This window comes from Peromyscus leucopus, chromosome 5 (genome assembly GCF_004664715.2).
Source record: "Peromyscus leucopus breed LL Stock chromosome 5, UCI_PerLeu_2.1, whole genome shotgun sequence".
Lineage (NCBI taxonomy): Eukaryota > Metazoa > Chordata > Mammalia > Rodentia > Cricetidae > Peromyscus > Peromyscus leucopus.
Window position 1 is genome coordinate 141,781,323 of NC_051067.1, and position 25,297 is coordinate 141,806,619.

The 25,297-nt window shown below is 43.1% G+C and overlaps 1 protein-coding gene across 3 annotated transcripts in view; it reads right to left on the reverse strand.

Annotated features, from left to right (window-relative positions):
* Positions 1-922: 922 nt before the first annotated feature.
* Slco5a1 (solute carrier organic anion transporter family member 5A1) overlaps positions 923-25,297 on the reverse strand; it is a 149,628-nt gene continuing 125,253 nt past the window's right edge. For all 3 annotated transcript variants that reach the window (XM_028864586.2, XM_028864581.2, XM_028864582.2), the window contains 4 exons: positions 15,681-15,840; positions 13,555-13,796; positions 11,197-11,261; positions 923-6,882 (listed from right to left, as the gene is read on the reverse strand). In XM_028864586.2, coding sequence (XP_028720419.1) covers positions 6,422-6,882; positions 11,197-11,261; positions 13,555-13,796; positions 15,681-15,840 — 928 coding nt within the window. In that variant the 3' untranslated portion in view covers positions 923-6,421. The remainder of the gene's footprint in view (positions 6,883-11,196; positions 11,262-13,554; positions 13,797-15,680; positions 15,841-25,297) is intronic.

Sequence of the window (25,297 nt, forward strand, 5' to 3'; positions counted from 1 at the left end):
TCATTCTGCTTACAATTCCAGGTCACAGCCCTTCATCCCAGGGGCCTCCCAGGAGTAGCTGGTCACGCCACAGGGAATGAAAATTTTCAACACACACATACATGATTTTTGAAGTTCCAGCCAGGTGGAGTCTGAGTACAGCTTCTGTGCCAGAGATCGGCTCCAGGCTATTTTTGGAACAAAGGGTAGGTTTGTCATCTGGAAGCGACCGGATGGGGTGGGGATGGGGTGTTCTAACTAACTTGTTGGCAAAGATTCTCACCTTGGGAAATCCTTCCTTTCCGTGCTTGAAGTGTTCCCTGTATTTGCAAATCCATAAAAGAACAACAAGCTGGCCGCCTTTGAGGACCACTCAGCACAGCCCGCTCAGCAGTAACAACACCCACCAAATGCTCACCTTTGCCCCCACATTCTTTTCTGGAGCCCAGGAAGTTAGACAAACCCATGGGACTACCTTGGGCCAGTGACACAAGCCAGTGACGTGTGTTACCTCCAGATGAACTGTTCTTTGGACTCTTTTTGCCTCAACTCGGCAGCTAAGATCAGTCATTCAAAAGTCCCTCGTGGTGCGGGTTCAAGGTTCAAGGCCTCTGCCCCTCCATCCCCGACAGGATGTGCAGTGTGCTGAGGTGAATGGGGAAGCATCCTTTATCAAGCCATGTTCGAGGATCGAGTCCCTCGATCTGAAGGTCTGTTTTGAATTGGACTAAGTGATGAGCTACCTAAAATTATCCCCTTAGGAAGTTCACGAAAAGTGTGCTGCAGTGGGCTCCTTAGACTGCAGTCGTAACAGTTTCTACATGGAACGTTCTGCCTCCGGGTCCCGTCAGTAACCAGGCTGACTGCATCCAGTAACTGGCTCGTGGGTTACTCGGGTGCCATCGCTTCACTTCAAGCAACAAGAAACTGAGAGACAAATTCATTTCAATCCAACACACTTTATTTTTTTTTCAACTTTTTTTTTCCTTAATTTTCAGTGATCAAGTATTCATGGTGTTGTAAACCCAGGTTTATTAGTCCTTCGACAGTCAGTTTCATTAAACATAAGGAAATAAGTCATACACCCCTTTGCATTGGCATAACAGGTCTCCAAATAAATATTTGTTCTAAAAACCACACAATCAAACGCTACATAATAACTCAAAGCAGTCTTTCATCACCAACATGCCTCTACAAAGTAACACAGACAGACAGGCAAGCAGACAGACAGACAGACAGACAGACACACACACACACACACACACACACACACACACACACACTACACTCTGCGGATGTCCTAATGCATTTGACACAGCTTCACGTTTCCTTATACTACAAAGTCAAAGGCTGACTTGGGTTTCATGCTCCTAGATTAACATTTGGGTTTGGGGTAGAGGTATATATCTGAATAAAAATGCCCACTGTTACGTCTTACCCTTCAGTTTCCTTCAATCCACCCTTACCATTACTTCAGCTGTCAATAACATTCCTTCATCACTTTTGACATGCGTAGTAGACGACCAGTAAAAGATCACAGCATCAGACCCCAATGCTAAAACCAAAACCAGACAAACAAACGGACAGCTCACAGGGCTCGAAGCGTCCTGGAGAAGATAGAAGGTTATCTAAATAGGTTTTTCTCTCTCTGAAATTACTTTCAGCATCTGTTTTTTCTTGCTAAACTAAATATCGAAAGCACTGACTTTTCTGTAGGAAAGGATTCTCCCTTACACTTGTCATGTTTACGGTGTAGAGTTCATCGACTGTGGAAAAGAGAGCCAAGGGGGCTTGTTCTCTGGGAAAATGCCCAGGTTTCCAAACACACAGCACATGCAGCCCCTTGTCATCGAAACACTGAATTCAGAAAGGAACATGCAGCAATAAACACTTTAGCACCAAGGCATTTTATTTTTAATGTTGCCAAAGCCAACAGCAATAAGGTGAGCTTCTGGTCACCTTTGACCCTTCTTAAGGCTGAGTAAAAATGAAGTGCTTAAAATTAAACCTCTTCCAACAAGCACAAATCTGGTTGCAATGCAGCAGGAGGTCTTCGCTTCTGGCGGTACAGTACACTTACACCAGAGCTGTCAGTAAAGGTGAGACTGAAATGAGAAAGTGCACCCGAGTCCTAGCCTAGCCTCTCCTGCCAGCACCCCCCCCCTCCCCAACTCCTTGCCCTCACTGGAAGAGAAAACAGAGACATGAGAAGATTAGTCACAAGTCTGGAGAACAGAATTAGTGAGGCTAGCTTCCAGGCAATTTCTGGGGTTACAGTATTTGGGGTTTCTATCTGCTACTTAGAATACTCAGCATGTACCCTTGCAGTAATAGTTATCTTCACGTTCGGTGCCTCTAGGACGCGCACACATACACGTGCGCATGCGCACAGACACACACACAGAGCCATGCACCCAAGGCAAGCGCTGTCCTTGCTCCGGGGCTCGAGGGAGAGTTCCCACGGGGCCTTTGGGTCCCTCACACTGTGCTGCCGTTCCTTGGTGCATACAGGGTTCTACAAAGCAGCCTCAAAAAAAAAAAAAAAAAAAAAAAAAAAAAAAAAGAAAAAAGACACTTCCTGGCTGTAAGTTCACTAAAGACTGGAATTGTGGACCAAACAAGAAATTTTGGATGGTTGGTGAAACGTAGGATTTCTGAGACCCTTGGGAGCCCTCTTCTAGAAACTTCTGCGGGCGCTGGCTTCCCTGAGTGCAAGGATGCATTTTAATGTGACAGCCACTTGAGGTAACAGATGGGATCGGTGGCTTGCTGTGTATTTTCTATGTTTTTTAAGTCTTCATTAAGTATCTAAAAACTCATAGTTGTCTACAAGCAGAAATGTTAATCTACTCAGGAGAGCAAAACATAAATAATCCCAAAAGCTCAGATGCAATCAATCAGAACTAACCTTTGTTTTCACAAAAATTCATTTCAGGAAATTCTGCTAAGGTCCTAATTAATACCTAAACTGGATGTGTTCTCAGTTAAACACAACCTATAAGTAAGCATTTGAGGTAAGTTATAACAAATGATTTTTAATGTCATACTTGGCTACATAAATGAAATTTACTCCAAAAAAATCTAGTTAAACATTGAGTGTGGATGGCTCCCACAGGTATGTGCTATGCTTTTTTTCTATTTATAAAAGGAAATGTCTCTGTTTTGAAGAATGTCTCTATTCTTCCAAAACAATACTACATCAAAAAGTGACACGTGCTAACCTGCTTTAGAGTGGACATCTGGCCTTTGTTTACACTGAACTGTATTAAATACTACAAGCGAACAGTTTAGTCCGAGAGAGCTGTCTCAGCCCATCGCTGCCACTCTGCACCATCCTAAATGACTGGCTTTCTGAGCCTCGGATTCAAATCTGCTTAAAAAACAAACAAGCATACAAAAATCTACTCCAGAGAAGGCTGGGGTACTGCTCCAGGGAGAACCTGTACTTAGCGTATGCAAGGTCCTGAGCTCAATCCAGCACCACTGAAGAAGAAGAATGTGTTTGCATGTTCCTAAAGAGGGAAACTCGATGGGTGTTGGATGTTGGGAAACTACTCTGCAAATAGTCACCACACCGAATGCTAATCTGTCTCCTCACTTCCGTTTCTCCCCATCCCCCACAGCGTGCAGAATGACTTTTGATCAGTTTGTTTAAGAAAAAAAATTAACTCCACCTCCAAGGAACAAGACATCACACAAAGGAAGAAAAATTATTAAAATATGTTCTTCAACACCCTCCTCCCTCAGCCCTTGAGAGTGTCTAAATCAATGAGCTGGATATTATATTTGCATATTAAAGCCAAACAACACATTAATTTATAGAGCTGAAGGCAGAACAAGGTGTCCTTTTGTCAAAACAAGTAATTCAAAGCCTATGCACAGAAAGCAGCAATTAAGATTTCTGTTAGGAGCTGTGACTACAAGTAACACAACCAGGTTACTAGAAACACAGAAGACCTCTTCCATATGTACAACTGGGTGGTACTAACTACAAAATAGTCAACTCACTGGCTGTGTAATAGTCTGCTGCTGCCAGAGCCTAAAACATCTGGGGAGCAATCCTTACTTGTACCTAGTCCAGAACTTCATTCCCTCCTGACTTTCACTACTTATTCTACATTCACCAACAGCACATTGATAACACCTCTGCTATCCATAGTACCAGGAACTCTAGTCACATATGGTGGTGCACATCCCATGTCTTTGAGTTCTGGCCTCAGCATCTCAAAGGATCTCATAGAGCAGTAAATGGGATCAACACATAACTGGAACCCAGGCAGCAATTGCTGAACTGAATTCAAGGAAGAAAGGCATCAGGGCCTTTCTAATTACCCCTGGTGAATCCATCCATCTTAATACCAAACCAGGACCAATTCCACCAGAAGTCTCTTAATATAATGTCTAAATTATCACATAAAAATTAAGAAAGCACAACCTCTCCATAACCTACATATCTTAGCATCAACACCAAAGAAAACTGTCCCTTCTAAAGGCTTAAGATTATCCACAGATGACTAAGAAGGACACCGAGTCCCCAAAGTACACCCTCAGCTAATCTGCACTATTTTATGAAAAGCTTTCATGTTTTTTACACTGGACAAAGTCTGACACACAGCAGTGACAGCCTTAGCTGAGCATCACTGCCCACCTCCACGACAGCCAAGCCCAGGAGTCCAAGCAAAGTCCTTTTCACCTGGGCACTACTAGCTCTATTATGTATAGACATTACTCAGTAAAATAGTGAATGCTCCTCCACAAACTCCATGTCTCCAGAAAACCACTTGACTGTTGGGTGGCCTTGCTCCATGGGCAGGAAATCTATCCTGTACCTAGGAACATCCCCACAGTTCTACTTGAGTGACCTTCCAAGAATGTAGGTGCAAAGTCTGGATCACAGCCAGTCTGCCAGCCATCTCTCTTCCAGGCGAGGAAACACTTCACGAGTTCACCTTACGTGACATGAGTTGCTTGACAGAGAGGTCTCAATTTTAAGACACATTGGGCCTTTCGGTCCCTTGCAGCCAGATCCCATGAGTTACCCTCTCCAGCAGGAAGACTGTCAAGAGCCCTCAGTCTTGAGACCCAGACACAAAGCCTCCCAAGTAGTGCCTAAGACCAGCGAGAGCGCTGTCAATGAATGACTGTCAACGAACCCAAGGTGTCTTTAGAATCACTGCAGGAAGGATATGAGTACAGAGATGCAAAGGGCACTGCGAAATGATTCTAGCTCTGAGAAAGCGGGATTCAGGATGGTAGAGTCGTTTGCTTTACCATTCTAACTCATGACCTAACGGAGGATTGTATTCTGTGTTCGGCTGACAAATCTCCCATCTCCTCTGCAGTGATTTTCCTATCCTATAGCTTTCCCGACTGAACTATTCATTTTCTGAAGCAACCATGGCATTTCCTATACAGAAAAAAAATCAGTAGAGATTTACCAGTATGTTGAGGGTATAAGTGAAATCCCCAGTGGGGTTCAGTCTTACCCTGGGAATTTCTTTATCAACTACTTTGAATGTCAAGGTAGTAGTAACTCTTAGCTACTTTTAGTGGGCCCTGAGGAGGTGAATTTTTACAGTCATTTCCTCAGATAAGAAAGCCATCATTTTCTTCCTTATTAAGCATCTCAAATTACAGTTTCTAGCCAGATTGTTTAGCACACTAGTTTTAAAGCCCCTTATGAAAGAATACTGTAGTTTAAATAGTCAAGCTATCAGATGTATGATTCAGCAGCCACTTGATCTACCTTATGATGGAGTAAACAGACTGAGAGAAAAATGTATCTTAGGAAATCCTGTTGTCTTTCATTACAATGCAGTATACAGTTCTTTGAAGCATTTGGAATTTTTCTACCTGATTGATAGGTCTGCTATGGCTTAAGATGCTATTAACAGTGCTTTAGGGAGCATTCAGCTTCCACTCATCAAAAACACATCTGCTTTGCTCTCTGAAAGCCGAAGAGGCATGGCACACTTCTATTCTTCCAATCCAGTTGCATAGTTGAGGCAAATTCTATTGTGCTTTGAAGCAGAACTCACAGTAGTTGTTCAAATCTAAAGAACTCTGACTTGCAAATGCGTCGAGCTCACCTTTCTCTGGAGAGTATGCTAATGATATGCGTGGTCACAGCCTTTCCCATGGCTATCCATGGAAGGCAGGCTTCTACCAAACAGCAGCAGGAGCATTAAATGAACCCAGCAGAAGTGGTAACAGATGTATCTAAGCTCCTCCCTGGAAAAAAAGAGGGGAAAGGCTTCCAGTCTTGTTGAGGTATCCAGCCCTCAATCAGCCATGGCTGTGTATACGGAGTGTCGTTGGTTTGAGGATTGTGTCTGTAGAGGTTTAAGAAAAGAAAGTCAGAAGGCACAGGTGTTTCTCAGCTCGCCATATTCAACTCAACCAACAAAACATGTCTTCCTTTTCCAGGCTTCAGCGGGGACTTCTACAGAGCAGAATTGGGGCTCTCGTCCTGCCCAGGGTCTGCAGAGGAACTTATTGCTTCTGAGAAAGGCCCAGGATAGGTCTGTGTGGTGCCTGGGAATCCCTTCTGCAGACCAGTTTCTTCATGGAATTCCCCCTGGGTGCTGAAGGCTGGGCATGATGTAGTCCGGGCATATTTCTCAGCTTTGTTGGGCTGGCCCACAAGCTCACTCACAGTGCTCAGCGGGAACTCTCTGCACCTCCGTCTCTGCCGTTCCTCCTCTTTGTACTTGATAGAGTACCAGGCCAGGAAAATAAAAATAAAGCCAACGAATTTGAGGCCAGCCGCCAAACCGAAGTAGACAAAACGAAAGGACGTCACGTTGTACTCCCAGCAAGACCCCTGCACGCCACATTCCTGCTGCCAGAGCATACAGGTGGTGTCAATCACGGCTCCAAAGTAAATTGGAGTAGGAATGTATGCTGCAGTCATGGGGAGAAAGAGAAACACAAAGTTATAGCATGTCCCACAAGAGAAAACAGATCTGTCATTAACAAAGCTTGTCCAATGCCAAGAGAAGGATTTTTGTTTAATTGAATTTTCTTAAAGACATGTTCATCTAATTGCAATTTACTTATGAAAATAAACAGCAAACACTTAGCATCTTTCACTTTACAACTCAGGCTATCTCTGTGCTGATTAGGTTGATAAAAATAGCTACTGCTTTCCATGGTTCCCAAGTTCTTACACTGGACACTTTCTATAAAGTTTTGACAGTGAGACCTCAGTAGAGTTGAAAGAATTGTCTGTTGCCAAAAATGCCAACACAAAATCCTTTCAAACTTAAAATTCTTGTCCCCTTTATGTCAGGTTGGAGCAGGATAGAAAGACAGGGAATGTTAAGGGAACATGGGAATGGAAAGAGACCCTTCACCCTGGAGTCTGGTTGAAGTCTCTTGAAGCTGAGAGTCAAGAATTTTAGCACAAAGGGCTGGGGAGGTGGCTCCCTGGGTAAAGTTCTTGCTGTGTGTCCTCATGGACAGGAATTCAGATCTCTAGACCCCACATGGAATAAAAAAAAAAAAAAAAAAGCTGGGCGTGGCAGCGTGTGTCTGTAACCCCAGAGCTAGCAGGAAGATCTCTGTGAACTCAAAACCAGCCTGGTCTACATAGTAAGATTCAGGCCAGTCAGGACTATGTAGTGAGGCCCTGTGACAATAAATACATATATAAACAATAAAGTAGAGAAACAATTAAGGAAGATGTCCAGATGTCAACCCCTGGCCTCAACAGAAGTCTCACACCCCTGCCAGCAAAACACACACACACACACACACACACACACACACACACACACACACACACACAAGTTCAGCACAATTAACAAAATAAACTGTAAAGATTGTCTACAATATTCCTTCTTATAGGGGTATTTCAAAAAAAATGTTAACATAGCAATAAAGCATGCAAAAGGTCCGCATGGTAAGGACTTTTCTCAGCTGTACACCTGTTTTTTGTTAGTTTGTCTGAGATTATCACAGACAAGATCTCAATGACTTTGTTTATAGTCAAAACACATCTTAACTCCATGGTGATCCAGTCTAATGAGGGGTTTCAGCACAACCCTGTGACTTACAGTTTTGTCTTATCAGCCTACAGTCCCATCCAATTCACCCAATTCATTTACTGAAATAAAAAAATATTTTTTAAGAAGTTTCTTAGATGCTCTTTAAACACAGTAAGTTCAGAAGCCACCAAAATCGGATATATGGCTACTGGTAAGACACTAGATTGCAATGCTCTCCTGAGAAGCGCAGGACCACACGCGGGTGCATACTGTCTTTGTCTTAAGCGCCTCCCACTAACATGGGCACCTGTATGCTCAAGTATGACCGAGTGTCCACTTAGTAAAAGCTATTGAACTTCCTACTGTCTCATCCTGAAATGCTTCTCTGTAGCTCAGTGGAGAACCCCACCTCTCCTGAGTGGGGGTCCCTGACAGAGCAAGCTTGGCAGGCTGCTAAAGGATAGGGCTGCACCTTCCACTCAGACCCACTGCAGTTGACAAGCCCCACTTCAAATGGTAACTTCACAAAAGTATTTGGTGTGTGGAGAGAACTGTGGCCTACAATCCATCTTTGAAGCTTCTCAAAGATCCAGGAGGAGTAGAAGCTCTGTTGTCTGGGCTGTGTGTAACAGGCACCTCTTTCAATTCCACAAGAAAGCAAACTTAACTAGATAGAATTGCACCACACCCTTTGCCAAAAAATGTGCCCCCACCTCTAACTCACCCATCTGGCTAATGCCATTTCTCCTTTCGATCCCTGGATCATATGGACAGCACTCTGCTGCCTCTGTGTCTTCTGGGGACCTCCGCTTTATCAACTACCTAAGAGCATTGACTTAAAGCCTCTGCCACTCAACACCCCATAAATCCCTTGATACAGAGCCTATTCCTTTCTGTGCTTGGCATCCTAAGAACTTGTGTGACAGTCCATGACTGCTCAGTGCACAGAGGTAAGACCTGGATAGGTTGAAGCAAGGAAGGAAGAAGGAAAGAAAAGAAAGCGGGATGAAATGGAAAAGGGCATCTAGGGCTGGGTGGTGGTGCACGCCTTTAGTCCCAGCACTGGGGAGGCAGAGGCAGGTGGACCTCTGCGAGCCCACGGCCAGCCTGGTGGTCTACAGAGCAAGTTCCAGGACAAGGGCTACCCAGAGAAACCTTGTCTCGAGAAAGAAAAAAAGAAAGAAGGAAGGAAGGAAGGAAGGAAGGAAGGAAGGAAGGAAGGAAGGAAGGAAGGAAAAGGAAAGGAAAGGAAAGGAAAGGAAAGGAAAGGAAAGGAAAGGAAAGGAAAGGAAAGGAAAGGAAAGGAAAGGAAAGAAAAGGAAAGAAAAGGAAAGGAAAGACACTTAACAGCTCATGAGTCTGTGAATGGGACATTTTAAAGTAATTTCTAATTATTGAAAACAAGGTCTAGGGGCTGGAGAGATCGACTGCTCAGCGATTAAGAGAGGTGACTGATTTTCCAGAGTTATGATGTTGGTTCCCAGTACCCACATAGGTAGCTCACAACCACCCTCACTCCATCTCGGGGTATCCAGTGACTCTGGCCTCCTCTGTCTGGCATCTGTACTCCCATGCACATGCCTACACAGACACACATAAATGCACATAGTTAAAAAACAATAAAGTAAATCTTTAAAATGAAGCCTACTGGTAAAATCAAATGGTAACTTTCTTAAAAGGACTAAGGAGTGTGTGGCTTTGAAATTTGGGGAAAATCAAATTTGGGTGGTTATCTTAACTACACTTCTGTACACCCAATATAAATGAAGACAGAATCGTGCTAGGTAACAAGTGCCAGGTGGTGTTCTTTCCTGGCTTATTAATGATTCTGCAGGTGACTCTCCTTTACCCCAAATTCATGTCGAATAACCCAGCTCCTGTCAGAGAGGAGCAGAGCCAAAATAAGGATTTTTTTTTTCTCTTTTTCAACTCAATCATCACTTTGATTGACAAATTCCTGTCTTTGAAAACATCTTTTTTTAACCATGCATGTGGCACACAACTGTAATCTCAACATTCGGGAGGAGGAAGAGGCTGGAAATCACCATGAGTATGAAGTGTACCTTGGAAATTCCAGGCCACCTAGGGCTATACACACAGCAAGACCCAGTCATAAAGAGATAAATAAATGCAAAAGCCTGAAATAACAACAAAAGCAGCACTTTTTAGCTTAGGGCAAAAAGCACAAGGCATAATTCTTAACAGTGTGCAATTGTATTGAATCCTCCGTAACCAACATATTTTAACAACAGAATCTTCAAAAACTTCAGAGGCCGATTAGCACCGAACAACAAACCACACCAGCGGACTTTTTCTGCTGGAGGTTATTGGACTCGGCGATGGCCTTAAGGCCATCAACCCTGACTCACTGCACACAGAATTCCAGGGAGTATGAATGTTTCAAAGGAGAGGAAGGTGCCATTTGAAGATATTTCACCCTTCAAAACTGAAATGCGAATTAAAAACAAACCAGTTTTTTTCCCTTTGTCCCATGGACAATGGTACTGATTAGTCCAGGGAAACACCAGCTGAAGAAAATGACAGACTCCACTTAAGGGGAACTAAGCTTGAGGAAGTCAATTGATGGACTGTCAAACAGATGAGGCAGGGCAGCTTCCAGGTCCGTTTCCCACTTAGGGTCCTAAGACTTCAAGGAGTGATGCATTACCTTCCTGCTCTGTTCACGCTGACACCCACAAGGCTTTCCTTGTTGGGGTGTGAAGCCTCTCTGTACTTTTGTGACCATTCTTTTTTGCTTTTTAAGATCTTTTCCTCAGAAAACTCTATAGATGTACACTTCAACCAACCCAATAAAATTACCCTAAAGCAGTAAGAAACGGAAAGGGTCACAAGCAATATACACCCCGGTTTCTTTCACATTGGTGTCAAAAGGCATCAAGAGACCAAAAAGCCAGGATAACAAAGTCATTACAAATTTCTTGATTTCTTATTTCTTACTGTATAAAACTCTAGGGGAATTTTGTACTAGTTTGTATTCAGAGTCAAAAAGAAACTAGCCTAAAATCCATTTTCTATTGTTTTGTCCAATGACCTTGTCAACTTCTAGTTCAAATCAAATAATGAGGAAGTATAAATGTCCTCTCAACCGCAAACCTGTCTAATTCTACCCCAACGACACCAAGTGACTCAGTTTGCATTTTTAAAGGACCATAGCATTTGCCTGCTACAAAGAGGAATTTAAGGCACAATTGGGAATTCAGGGACATACCAAGTGTTCGCAACAAAACAAACTGCATCCCCAGAGCAAAGGGTCTTTCTTCATCCTCCACAGACCTAGAGGGAGGAGAAGGAAAACACGGTTTAAAACAGTGGTTCCAAGAAAATGCTGGTAAAATCGAGCCTGCCTTAGGCAGAGCCATATACTAGGATGCTTTCCCAAAATATTTAATCCACTAGACTGCAGTAACAGTCACCAACCAAGACTCCCTGAGTAAATCACAGATGAGACATGTCTCCACCAGAGGCTGATTAATTCTGTTTCTGTGTGAATAATGGAGAAGGAGCAAGGTTCTTGGCTGAAGAGATGGGGGCTTCTCTAAATGAGCACCCCAAATCCCTTCTACTAAGAAAAAATTGTAAACATTTATCCTAACCATTGTAGTCTCTTATTCTCTTCCTCTGTCTCAATGTTCCAGAATTGAAGGTGTATCCAATGAAAATCATTTTCATAATTCTTACGAGATGGGTGGGGGGTGTCCTAGCTAATTTTATGTCAACTTGATACAATCTAGAATCTCAAAGGAGGGAACCTCAATTAAGAAAATGCTTCCATAAGATCTGGCTATAGGGCATTTTCTTAATTAATGGTTGATACGAGAGGGCCCAGCCCATTGTGGATGGTACCATCCCTGGGCTGGTGGTCCTGGGTGAGGAAACCACGATGAACAAGCCAGTAAGCAGCACCCCTCCATGGCCTCTGCATCAGCTCCTGCCTCCAGGTTCTTGCCCTATTTGAGTTCCTGTCCTGACTTCCTCCAATATAATGTAGAAGTGGAAGCCAAATAAAGCCTTTCCTCCCCGACTTGTTTTTGGTCATGGCGTTCCATCACTGCAATAGAAATCCCAACTAAGACAAAGTAAAAGCAGAAATTACAGGCATACTCGCATGCACATACACATATACACACACATAAATGAAGAGCCAGAGAAATGAGCTTATTCAAGCCATGTTCCCCCTCACCTAAAATTGATGTTCTAAATAATTCTCATGTGGGAGGAAGATTGGAACCTATTGATTTTGCAATTAGCAGAGATTAAAAGACCCTTCTTCAGAGATTTGCTGTTGGAGGCCAACTCATAAATTGCCATGCTTGAACACTTCAGAACATTTGTAAAGTGAAGCGGCCCTTATATAATCTACTTAACACTTTTTTTTTTTTAATAGAATTACAGTGGGAAAGAGTAAGATGTTTCAGATAAGTCAATTTACTAACGGGCCACACAGTTTCCACATGATGGAGTACTTTGTGCTTTTTATCTCATCCACAGAGGATCTAGGTGTGGGATGGGAAATACTTCCAGGCCCAGGGCCCTTACTGTCTTTTCCTCATATTCCATTTGTCTCATAGCAGTTTGCCAGCTCTGCATACATGGTCTCCATCAGCATCTCCTGATCGTGAATAAGCCTGTAGGCCTTCTATGCCCTGTTTTCTATCCACTCAGGAAATGTCTCTCTCAGTGTCCAATGAGAAAGAAACCAGAGTGTGTGAGGGGTACAGGCTACTCACTCTCAGTGAGCACGGTGCTTCTGGCCAGGTAGCCAGCATTATGACCTTGGAGAAACCAGGAAGAAGAGCAAGGACTGACTCTCTTCCTCCTGTGTCAGTCACTGAGCCACATCCCTGCTCCCCTCTAGCCCACAGGGTCGCTCTTCGGGCTTTACCACAGTATCCCCTCCTACCTCTGCCCACCACAGCCTATAACAAATAGATCTGAATGTACAGAACCAAAGTAGCTTCTATGTCCTCTCCTAGAGGAAAAAAAAAAACAACAACAGGATCTGCAATACAGCAATGAAATTGCAGCCTGACTGGCAGCTCACATTTCCAAGTTCCGAGGAGCTGTCCTTGATTCAGCTCCAGAACTTTATACAATAGGAAAATTAATGAACTCAGCATTTTGAAATGCAAACCCAGCATAATCCCTCATTGATCCCAGAGGTGCAGTATTAACCATCCACGAGGGTGGAGGTGATACCCTTTGCAATATTCACGAACTAGCCACTTTGCCAAACTATTCCCACCCACCTCGAGGGTCTGGCTTCTTGGCGCTAACCCAGAGACGGCCTTCAACTCATGAAGTCTAACCTCATAGCACAAAGACTTCAGACACTAAAAGTACTGGAAAGAAAGCTTGGTAAATAATAGGAATAGAGCCCAGCTGAAAAAGGAAACTTCTAGAACAGGCAATGGTTCAGCCATCTTTTTCTCTCTGGTTTAAAGCTCTCCCTTAAGCCGGCAGGAAAGGTGGGGCGCCCTCCTGCCAGCTACTCTTTCTATGCCCCAGTTTGCTTCGCTTCACTCATCCTACGGTGCGCTCCGCAGCATCTGCTGGGTGCCGTCCTTACCTGAGTGTTACTATAATGGCTGACGGCTGGGCACAGGCTGTGATGAAGGTAACTATGAAAAGGAAGACCAAGAAGGGGATGAGGGTATTGCAGGTGCGTTTGCACTTCCCAGACACAGCGTAGCCGTTCTCATTGAGATAGGTTTTCACAATGACCACGTGGAGCTGGCTGCGCTGACCCACTGTGGGCGGGGTGATCACTTGTCGGCTCTGGACGCAGGCGCACTCCGTGTAATTCCGAACCTGAGTAGCAAACAAAGATTAATGGTATGCCCATCAAAAATAAAACGTGGAGGTGGAATGCTGACAAAGTCAGAGTGTTAAAAAATAACTGTAAGATTTTAAATGCACAATATTGTACACAAAACATTTGGTTTCTTAACAGCAATAAAGGGTCAAAGTTTGCCTTAATAATAACAAAACCCGCTGGTCAGATGGTTTAAACCTAAACTTCTCCAAGCTTTAAACACTGAATTCTGTGACATTTACATGCCATGTGCTCATTTGGGGTCATAAATACACATGGCTTGATCACTGTTGAACTTGTAGACTTTCCAGTTAGGGAAGCCCCTAAAACAGGAGCCAGATGATTTTTATTTGTGCTCACCAGAGTGCCTAGCATAAGTGTGAGCACACAATGAAACCTAAAATAAACATTGGTTAAACTCCTAACACAAGTGTGATCGCTTCAAACAGGCCAAGTGATGTGGCCTCAGAGTGATGGCTTCAGTACCAATGATGATGAACTTGCCTTTGGCTATTCCAGTACAAACACTCTCAGTCCCTTCAACAAGCTAGTGACCTCCACGAGTAGGAATGGAGAATCCATCACTCCAGTCTGTACTGTAGCCTCGGCTCTGTGGTGCTCTGGGCTCTGACAGACTCCAGCTGTCTAAAAACCCCTGCTAGGCCCAACATCACTTGTTCCTTCCCCCCCCCCCCCGCCACATATCCATGAGTCCCTGTTGATGTATGATATGTCATTAGAGGGCACTGAAGACAGAGGAGCAAAGGAGACTAAATCCTCTCCAGTAACTTCTCAAACTTCTACTGAACACAAACACAACGATGAAAATAAAACCCCTCTTGTTGGTGAGTACTCAGTACCAAACAAGCTAACAAATATTAACGTGCTCAATTATTGCTTTGCCTAGTATCTTACTTTTGACTAAATGAAAATTAGCTGAACTAGTTCTCATGGTGAGTGCTGAAAACAGCAGTGAGAACGGGTTGCCAGGGGGTCGTCCATCTAAACAGGAAGGACTTCCCAAACAACACCATAGGGATCACTGCCAAGAAACACTCTCAGGAGCTCAATAGGGTCACCTCCACCAATAACGACGTCATGTACAACAGTCATTTCCAATTTATCCTCTGGTTCCAAACTCAGAAAACAAAAGTGGTACCCCCAAACTCTAGGTCAACGGTATAGTCTCTGAAATCTGCACAGAATGGGCGAATGCATTTTAATCTTTAAATTAGGGCAATCACCGCCAATCTGTTCTCATGCCAACAGCCAAATTGGGCTCAGTAAAGAATAGAGTAGAATATAAAAACCTTCTCCCACAGTATTAAAGCCTATTTATAATTCTCAGGGAAGAGAATTCTCAGAATAGACTATTCTTCAGCTGACAGAAATATCTTACTCTGCAAGTTAAGGGGGTGGGGAGGGGAGTGAGCTGACATATAGTCTTATGAAAAATGGGCATCACCCATCTTCACAGACACCAGTTAGAGGACCAGCCCCCACAGTCTCTAGTCTCTTTTTTCAGCACCAACTCTAGTCACCTTGACCTTCAAATCTGTTACAAAGACCCTGCCAGAGGACCAAATGGGAAGCCCGGAATCCAACCTTATCAAGTTTCCCTGAGTTGGCACGGAATGTCAAGTAGGAATCAGCTGATGAGGACCAGAACTCTACACCCCGATTCTCCCAGCACCCCTGGCAACAGTGAAAGCCCTGCACAATTTGCCTCTCATGAGGTGTTTTTCAGAGTCGCTTCAAAGGCTATTCGGAGTCTCATGAACAACGGAACCTGAAGTCATCATGGGTGCACGTGAGTCCCATCACATTCCTGTCTCATGATGTTGAAATAATTAGAAGAGAGGCTTCTGGCATATACTTACCCCAGTGCTAAGATTCCCACTATTAACACAGCCAGCCAGGCACGGGTTGAAGTATGTGATTCCATCTGATCCGCAGACTGGCTCATATTCATGTATTTTACAACCACAATTAACATTGCAGCTTCCTGTCAGATTCCTATGGGGCATGGTGAGAGAAGGCCTGAGAGAGAGAGAGAGAGAGAGAGAGAGAGAGAGAGAGAGAGAGAGAGAGAGAGAATGAAAAACATCAAGCAAGGCTGAGAATGAAACTAAAAAGAACATTCTTGGTAGCAAGTGAATTTGCTTTAGAGACGATATTCCCATGAATGGAACTTATGGTGCCATGAAGTAGTTGCCCTCTATAGTCATTTCCAATAAACTTGCAACAAAATGTAAAGAAAATACTTCTGTCTTCATTAGAATAGATGAAATTGATTTAAAATCAAACTATCTGCCTGCCTCAATCTCACTGTCCACTTTGATTCAACAGACTGACCTTATGTCTGAGTTAGTGATTTCGACCCTCATAGAACTCCTCACTGGCAAACACTTGGTTCTGTGTCTTAACAAGTAGGAGTCGTGATTTATTTCATTTTATTTTATTTTGGACCTGCTGGGGATTAAACCCAACAATTCAGGCATATGAAGCCTGAACTCTAGCACTGAGGTACATACCCACCTTAGTTTATATAATACGTATACAAATTTGTGAGGTATATATGTGCTATTTCAATACACATATACATTACATAATGATCCAACCAGATTAATTGCCATATCTTTCATCTCAAAATTGATTGAGTTTTTGAACTATAAAATAGAGAAAATATGTTTCATTACTGATTCTTTAAAATCATTGTGAGCACATAGACATGAAATCCATCCACTAGCCACAGTTATCAGCGTGAGTTCTGTTTATCAAAAACTTGACTTGTTCTAGAATAATTTACCAAAGGAACACAATAATTCTAGAAAACCAAGAGGAAATGATTTGCAAAGGTGACTGATTAGGAACCCTGTCACTAGTTTGACAGAAATAACCAAAGAAGAAAGATTAAGAAGAAATCACTAGAAATGCCCAGATGCAACTCACAGTCAAACATGTTTCCCCATGAAGTCACTGTGCTGGATACAAAGAAATGATGCACTATGAAAGTTCAAGAAAAATCCATTCAAGGAAAATCCATTCAAACCATAAAGATAAAGGGAGAAATACAACATGTAAAGGCACAAAGGTGAGGAGAGGATGTAAAATGGCAGGGAAAGAGGGCCAGGCAGGTTCCCAGGGGGCCACAGAAGAACAAGATTGACTCTAAAAAGCTCAAAAGCAAGGCAGTATTACTTGACATGTTGTAACCATTCTCATGCAGTAGTGGTAAAATACTGTTCCTAAAGCTAACTAGGTCAGCAAGGGCAGATGTTTCATGCATCTGTCCCTTTATCCATTGTCCGTCCATTCAACAAATATATCGGAATGTCTGGTATGTGTCAGGACTTATTCTTCAGTGAATATGTTAGTATAACTTACGTAGTAGCACAGCCCACCCACCCAAATGCATTGCTCTACACACTTAGCATGCATACTCTTTATTCTATGGCTTCTCACACTGTGATAACTCAAATTGAATGAAGAACCAAATTCAAACCAATACTACAGTTGTATCAAGAAAGCGCCCTGACAAAGCAAAAGTCAATTAAATTCTGTCCTCCCATCTTGTCACTCCACAGAAGAAATTTAGCTCAAGACATAATCATTATATTTATAAACTCTTAGTCTCAAGACATTTTAATATTTGAATACACCCCAAAGTAATTCTAAATGAGTGGTTTGTAACAGGGACAATCTTATTCTCCCACCCAGGGGACATTTAGCAATTCTGGGAGACAGTTTTGCTGTCCTAACTAAGGGGTGTAGTGGACATCTGTTAGTGTTATACAAGGATACCTCCAAACACAGTACAATGCTCCAGATAGCTTCCCCCTTCCACAAAAGGGACTACCTAGCCCAAATGTCAATGGTGCTGTGGACGAGACTTCAGACCAATAAGCACATTCTGCAGATGATGAAGTGAGGTTTTAGAAGCCCAGTGCCATGTTAACTACATACAGTGGACATGCATGGACATGCAGGACAGTAGATTCACCTCACCAACACTTTAAGAACTAAGCTGCAAGCCACGACAAGATAGAAGAGCTTTTCCAATCTGTGTGCTTAGTCTAAAACTGACAGATGTCAATACCAGGCCAACAGCTGCTATTGCTGCTAGTTAGAAGTTGCTTGGCATTTTCCTTCTGACAGCCTGCTCTGCCTTCACGTGTAACAGCTACACATTACAAAGGCCTGTCTAAAGCCCAGCAGTGGTGGCGCACACCTTTAGTCCCGGAACTCGGAGGCAGAGGCAAGGGGATCTCTGTGAGTTCAAGGCTAGCCTGGTCTACAAAGCAAGTTCCAGGACAGCCAAGGCTGCATAGAGAAACCCTGTCTTGAAAAAAAAATAAAAAACAACAAAAAAAGTAAACAAAGTCTATCACTTAAGAGAATGTCCACTCAAGAGGAATAGCCTTAAGCCAACATCAACATAGGCTTTAAACATATAAGCAAGACCTTTCCTCTCAGACCTGTCTTGTTGGCTATGTCTGTTTTTATCCCGGCCTCTATTTCAGAGAAATAATATAATATTAACAAGCTCTAAGAAAAAATTGAATTTAGGGGCCTGGAGAGGTGGCTCAGAAGTTAAGAGCACTTGCTGCTCTTCCAAAGGACCCAAGTTCAGTTCTCAAGATCCACATCAGGCAGCCAACAACCACCTCTAACTCTTACCAAGGAATAAGATGCCTTCTTGTTGAAGAATGTTATTTTAAGATGTGTTACTTTTGTTTATGTTGCATTTGTTTAACTCTGTGAAGCAGTATTACTTTGCCTGTCTAAAACACCTGATGGTCTAATAAAGAACTGAATGGCCAAAGCAAGGCAGGAGAAAGGATAGGCAGGGCTGGCAGGCAGAGAGAATAAATAGAGGGAGAAATCTGGGAGGTGAGAAAGAAGGAGCCAGAGAAGGAGGAGGACCCAGGGGCCAGCCACCCAGCTATGCAGCAAGCTATGGAGTAAGAAACAAAGAAAGGTGTACAGGAATAGAAAAGGAAAAGCCCAGAGGCAAAAGATAAGTGGGATAATTTAAAGTAAAGAAAAGTTGGCAAGAAACTAAGTCAAGCTAAGGCTGGGCATTCATAATTAAGAATAAGCCTCTTTGTGTGATTTATTTGGAAGCTGGTTGGCACGCCCCACCCCCCAAAAAAGAGCCAAAACAACCAACAACAAATTGGCATACCAACTTGGGGCTTGAATATCGATCTAGAGCCTGAGAAAGCTGAACAACAACAAAATATAAAGAGTATAGGGCCCCTCGAAAAAGTAAAAACAAACAACAACACCTTCTGGCCTCTGTAGACACCCCACATTTGTGACATGTACTCAATGGACACACACACGTAAGTGAAAGGAGACAGAGGTGGTGAGTTCAACACCAACCTGGTCTACATAACAATTTCCAGGCCAACTCGGACAACATAGTGAAATCATGTCTCAAGTAACAACAGCAATAATAGTAACAACAATAACGAAAATACTTTTAAAAAGAAAATAAATTAAGGCAACATATAGAATTATCGTGAAAAGAAGCAGGTATTCATGAAAGAGTCATTAAGAGGAAAGGTCACCACGGAATGAAAGAGAAGAGAGCCAACAGGGCTCAAGCCTCTGCACTGGGCTGATTTGCAAAGAATCTTTGTTTTTTCTTACTGAAAATAGAAATTTTTTTCTCACATACTATATCCTGATTTTGGTTTCTCCTCCCTCTACCCCTCCAAGTTCCTCCCCACCTCCCCTCCCATCTGGATCCACCCCCTTTCTGTCTCTCATTAGAAAATAAACAGGCTTCTAAAGGAGAATTATAAAATGAAATGAAACAAAACAAAAATCTAACACATCCGAATGGGACAAAACAAATAAGCAGAAGGAAAAGAGCCTGAGAAAAGGTGCAAGAAACACACCCACTTGTTCACACGTTTAGGAATCCCACAAAAACACCAAACTGGAAGCCTGTATGGTTGAGAGAGAGGGAGAGAGAGGGGGGGGGAAATAAAAATAAAAAGAATCATTTGTAAGAAGAATGTCTTGCTTGATGGTCAGTAACTCACGAGAACATGGACTGTTACTCTCACACAAGGCGCCATCCTGCTTCTCTTCTAAGATGAGATCAAACTCAGCACAGTATGGCCGGATCCCACACTGTGTTCTAATAGTGCAAAGGCTAATCTCAAAGCACTAAGAAATCCCGCACTTGTCAGGAGTGAAGCCATAACGGGAACAGAAGATGCACAAGGACCACTTAGGGTCCACTGCACTTATTGGCACAAAGGGACCAGGTACCATCTTTCTTGCCTTCTCGGGCAAGACAGCCTTCTAAATGAGATGCTCCTGTTAACTCATGAGTCAATGGAGGAGGGTCTCATTTTGTTGTTTTTGAGACTGAGTCTCATGTAGCCCAGGTCTTGACCTCACCATGTTGCTGAGGATGACACCCTGAACTCCTGATCCTCCTATATCCACCTCTCAAGAACTGAATAGTAGGTGAATGGTCCCTGTGCCCAGTGAGTCAATGTAAATTAACTTCAAGTGAGGCACAGGACGTTAATATCAAATATTTTACAACTCCAAACTGCTAGCATGAGCTAGAAAAATGGAAGGGGTCTCCAAGATTATCTAGCAATGTTGCTAGCTTTTTTTTTTTTTTTTTTTTTTTGGTTTTTCGAGACAGGGTTTCTCTGTGTAGCTTTGCGCCTTTCCTGGGACTCACTTGGTAGCCCAGGCTGGCCTAGAACTCACAGAGATCCGCCTGCCTCTGCCTCCCGAGTGCTGGGATTAAAGGTGTGCACCACCACCGCCCGGCTTGCAATGTTGCTAGCTTTAAATACTAGGAAACTATGTGAGATATAATGATCTGTCCTGAAATACCAAGACTGTCCTTAAGAAAAGCAGCCCTAGAGAGTCAACAACAAAATAAACATAAATAAAATAAAAATAACCACACTGGCTAATCTTTATCAATCAATGCCTAAGGAACAATCATTTATTTAAAGTAATATGTAACAACAAAGCATATCATTGTATAATATGAATTAAAAGCAAATCTCTGCCATAGGGCCATTACAGGTGTATGTGTAAGGATGCTGTTAGACTCAAGAGAGCACACACACACCAGCACTCTAGCTCATCAGCCCTACCTCAAGATCTGAAGACCACTAGGCCTTCCTTATCTAATAGGCACCTCACGGTCTATAATTCAAAGAGGAGATCCTAAACCTTCTTTTGCCTTAGGTTTATCCCCATTAAAATATAAAGTTAGGAATCCAAGTATATTGTACTCAGAATCACATGAATTAAAGGAGGTTGATTAGCACAGTAAAAAAGTAAGGAAAATGTTCTGTCTCTGTCTTCCTCTCCTGTCTCTCTCTGTCTCCCTGTCTCTCTGTCTCAGCCTCTCTCTTCCCTGCCTCTCTACTCTCTGTCTCTTTCTCACTCTTTCTCTGTGTCTCTTAACTGCCTCATCTCTTTGATTTGTCTTAGTCCTCTAGAAAACTTCAGTCAGAATATTTCCTTCAGTTCCACTTAAATTTTTTGGCTTCATAATAAAATCCATTTGGGGTTATTAAAGCTATACAACTGCTAGATGAAAATTCTCGTCTGTCATCTCATCATTTAAAATCAACATTAGCAGAGTTCTGCTTTTCTCCATGTACTTTCAGTAAAAGATCTATATAAGTCATGAAAGTTATAAAAGATTGTAGCTGGAGTTTTCCTGTGTCCCGGCCTGCCAGCAGTCGGGACAAATCTCTCCCACTGGCGTCCCCCAAGTAAACACACTGAGGCTTACATTACTTATAAACTATATGGCCATGGCAGGCTTCTTGCTATCTGTTCTTATATCTTGAATTAACCCATTTCCATAAATCTATACCTTGCCACGTGACTTGTGGCTTACTGGTGTCTTACATCATGCTTCTCCTCATGGTAGCTGACCATGTCTCTCTGACTCGCCTTCCTGTTCCCCCAATTCTCCTCACTGTTAGTCCCTCCTAAACTTCCTACCTGGCTACTGGCCCATCACTGTTTTATTATCAATCAATCATAGCAATACATTCACAGCATAGAGAACATCCCACAACAAAAGATCTATATATGTTACTCATTTGTTCTTGATGAGAACTGTACTTACTATTGCTTTTTATACAAGAAAAATGAAAGTCTGAGAATGTAACACAGACAGTAGGAGCTAGGAATGGATTTCAGTCCAGTTTTATCTCCACTGTGTCCCCCTACACCTCCATACTAGCAGGTCAGCTCTGTGCAACTGTCCACAGTTGTGCTTCTTTGAGCATGAGCCTGCTTCCTAAAGAAAGATCTAACACAGCTTCCAATGGCTCTCAGCTTCCAGAAATCCTAGTACTAAAATTAGAATGATCCGCACTTAATTGCAGCTTCAAATTCACAAACACTGTGAACTTTGGATGTTGCAGCTGCCAAACCGAGATTGAAATATCCCTGTTACGTGGCTGTCCTGTCCAATAGTTACTGCCACAAACAGAAACCTGCCCTTTTTGGACACTTGATGGCTCAAGAAACCACCATTGGAAAGAGTTTCAGCAGCCACTAAGGTCATAAGATCAGAAGAAGACTTGAAGATGATGTAATAGGCTTGACTGCAAGCTCAAAGAAATGACACCTGAGAGATGAAAGATAATAAAGCTGGAGTTACTGAGTGATGTCTCAAGAGACAGTACTGGTTGGAAATGTAGCTCACCGTCAGATTTAAATCAACTTTTAGAACTTGTTTGAAGGTAGAGTAGGGGAAGGTGGTCAGTCTCACTATGCAATGAGTTTTTATCTAAAGTCTTAAGCCATGATTCTCATAATAAATGCCAACCCTTTGGACCATAGGATGATTAAGACACACCTGTGAAGAATGCACATCACTAGCCACAGGGAAAAAGCCAAACACATCACTTAATTAACCTGCAGGGAACGTGATCTTGAACTGGGAACAGATCAGGCTATCAGCTGAAGTTCCTGGGATCTTTCATAGGGAAAGCACATCAACTTCTTAAATCTGAAGTTCCCTTTACATATTCCTTGTACTTTATTATGGTTAGAACGTTAGATCTAACCACTGGACTTGAGGGGCACTGGTTATCGGACATACTAAATGGATGCTCTACTGGACCAGACCCTCAGCCCATCACTTAAAATTTTAAGTGTCCTCTCCTTCATCTCTTTACTTACTTTATAGAATAAAACTTACAATGTGGGTGGGCCACGACGGCACATGGCCCCTTTAATCCTAGCACTGGGCAGGCAGAGGTGAGTGGATCTCTGTGAGTCCAAGGTCAGCCTGGTCTCCGTAGCACGTTCCAGACAAGCCAGGGCTACACAAAGAGACCCCATCTTTAAAAGAGAACAATGTGCCATGCGAGGCCCTTAATGAACAGAAACAGAGGAGGAGTGGATTGAGGGAAGGGCAGAGGGGAGGGGGGAGGGAATAGGAAGAGTGGAGAGAGGGAGACTGTGGTCCAGGATGTAAAATAAATAAATAAAAATGTTTTAAAAAGAGAAAGATGTGTAAGTCTAAATAACAGATAAAAAAACTAAAGTTACTAAGGTAGCCAACCACACACCATTGAGTGGGTTGTACACAGAGGAAGAAAACCACCGAAGTCAATAAGGCTCTCACTTTCCCTACATTCGGTAAGCGGCATGCCAAAGAGGCCCTGTCACTCAAAACTGTGCACTCTCGTCCGTTCTCGGAGTATCTTCCCAGAAACAGCTGGAAAGCCCCGAAATTCTCCATGAAAACTGAGGGTCTCTTTCGCTAATTCACAAATGTCACTGAAATCATTATGTAAAATGCTGGGATATCTGAGTTCCTCTGTAATGCCCAAAGCTCCTGAATGGGACGATCGTTCTTGAATGATCACAGTCAGATGAGGGGTACAAAAACCATGGACTGAGAAAACTAAATGCGTATTTATGTGGAGTTCTTGCTAGATTCAGCAACACAGGGTAGCATTCCTGTGCACAGGCAGAGACCTGGTGTCCACTTGCCTTCCAGAAGAGTAAATGGACTTGCTTTCCAAATGAGCCTTTGTTTAACTATAGCTGAATGCTCTAAACTGGAGGCTGGGAATGGGAATGGAGGTGACCTCTCACTTTCTCCCTTCTGCGTTATTTTAATTTTTCAACAGGCTGAGATTGGCATATTCATCAATTTTCCTCAGGAGGAAGCAAAGATCCAACAATATTGGATCGTGTGTGTGTGTGTGTGTCTGTCTGTCTGTCTGTCTGTCTGTGTGTGTGTGTGTCTGTGTGTTGGTGGGGATGTCGCACAGACAGACAACACTGAAGCTATTACTGACTTTGAAAATAATGCTGTTTTAGATACGTCAGCTTGTGTGGAAAGTGGGGTAGAAACCTCATTTCCTCACTAACATGGAGCTGGTTGCCCACCAAGAAAAACAAAACAGAGATAAAGAAGACTTGAGGAAAGGGATTAAAAAGGAAGCACCATTAGGAGTTTGGAGAAAGAAACTGACAGGGACTAAGAAAATGGATTGTTCAGCAAAGATGAGGGCCTGCTAAGGCTGGAACTCATAAATTTGTTATGGAGCCAATCAGCGCAATTACGTAATTCCCCCTGGTGATGCTAGGGGACTAGAGGCAGTTGATTCGGGGTTGGCAGGGCAGGGTGGTATTAGGCAAGGGCTTTAGAAGACTTGAGGGACTGTTAGTTCCCAAGCAGGTAAGATACAGAGTCTGGCTTCCAGACCTTCTGAAAATACATTTAAAACAAAAGCGGACTAGAGTTGAAAGGAGTAGAGCCACAGGGTGTTGAAGCCTCAGAAAGAGCGACACCAGCTTCAGGACGATCGCAAGCGGACAGCTGTGGGTTCGCTGGACTTAGAGCCGGGGGTCTTGCAGAAATCCCTTCAGACAGGCTGGCTCTTGATCTAAAGGAATTTTTGCAAGACTCTAAGTTCAAAGTCATCAGACATGCTGGGAGCACAAATGATCTGCAGAGAGGAACACAATGCGGCCCCTAGCCAGGGAGATAAGCCATGAATGGACTCTCATCTGGATTCTTACCACCAGCTCCAATTCCGAGCCCAGAAAATCATCAGAAAGCTTTTCTCTGGAGAAAACGGTAAGAAATTCAAGAAACTAAACTTCTAGATGTTGGCCACTCGGACTGACCCTTTCTTTCTTGCATTGAGGCTGGCAGAGGAAACAGACACACTCTGAGCGATGTCAGCCTGAGTGCAGTCAGTCTGGAAAGCTCATTGTAAGTAAACGGGCAGGGGTGGGGCAGCCTTTAAAACCAAATGAAAACATGTGAGGCACCACAGTGAAGAAAGAGACTAAGAAGACCTTACTTTCTAAAACACCAGGATGCCAAGAAAGGGGCAATCAAACTTCAGTAAGAAAAAAGTTACCCTTGGGGCTGGAGAGATGGCTCAGTAGGTAAAAACACTGACTGCTCTTCCAGAGGACCTGGGTTCAATTCCCAGAATCCACAAGGTAGCTCACC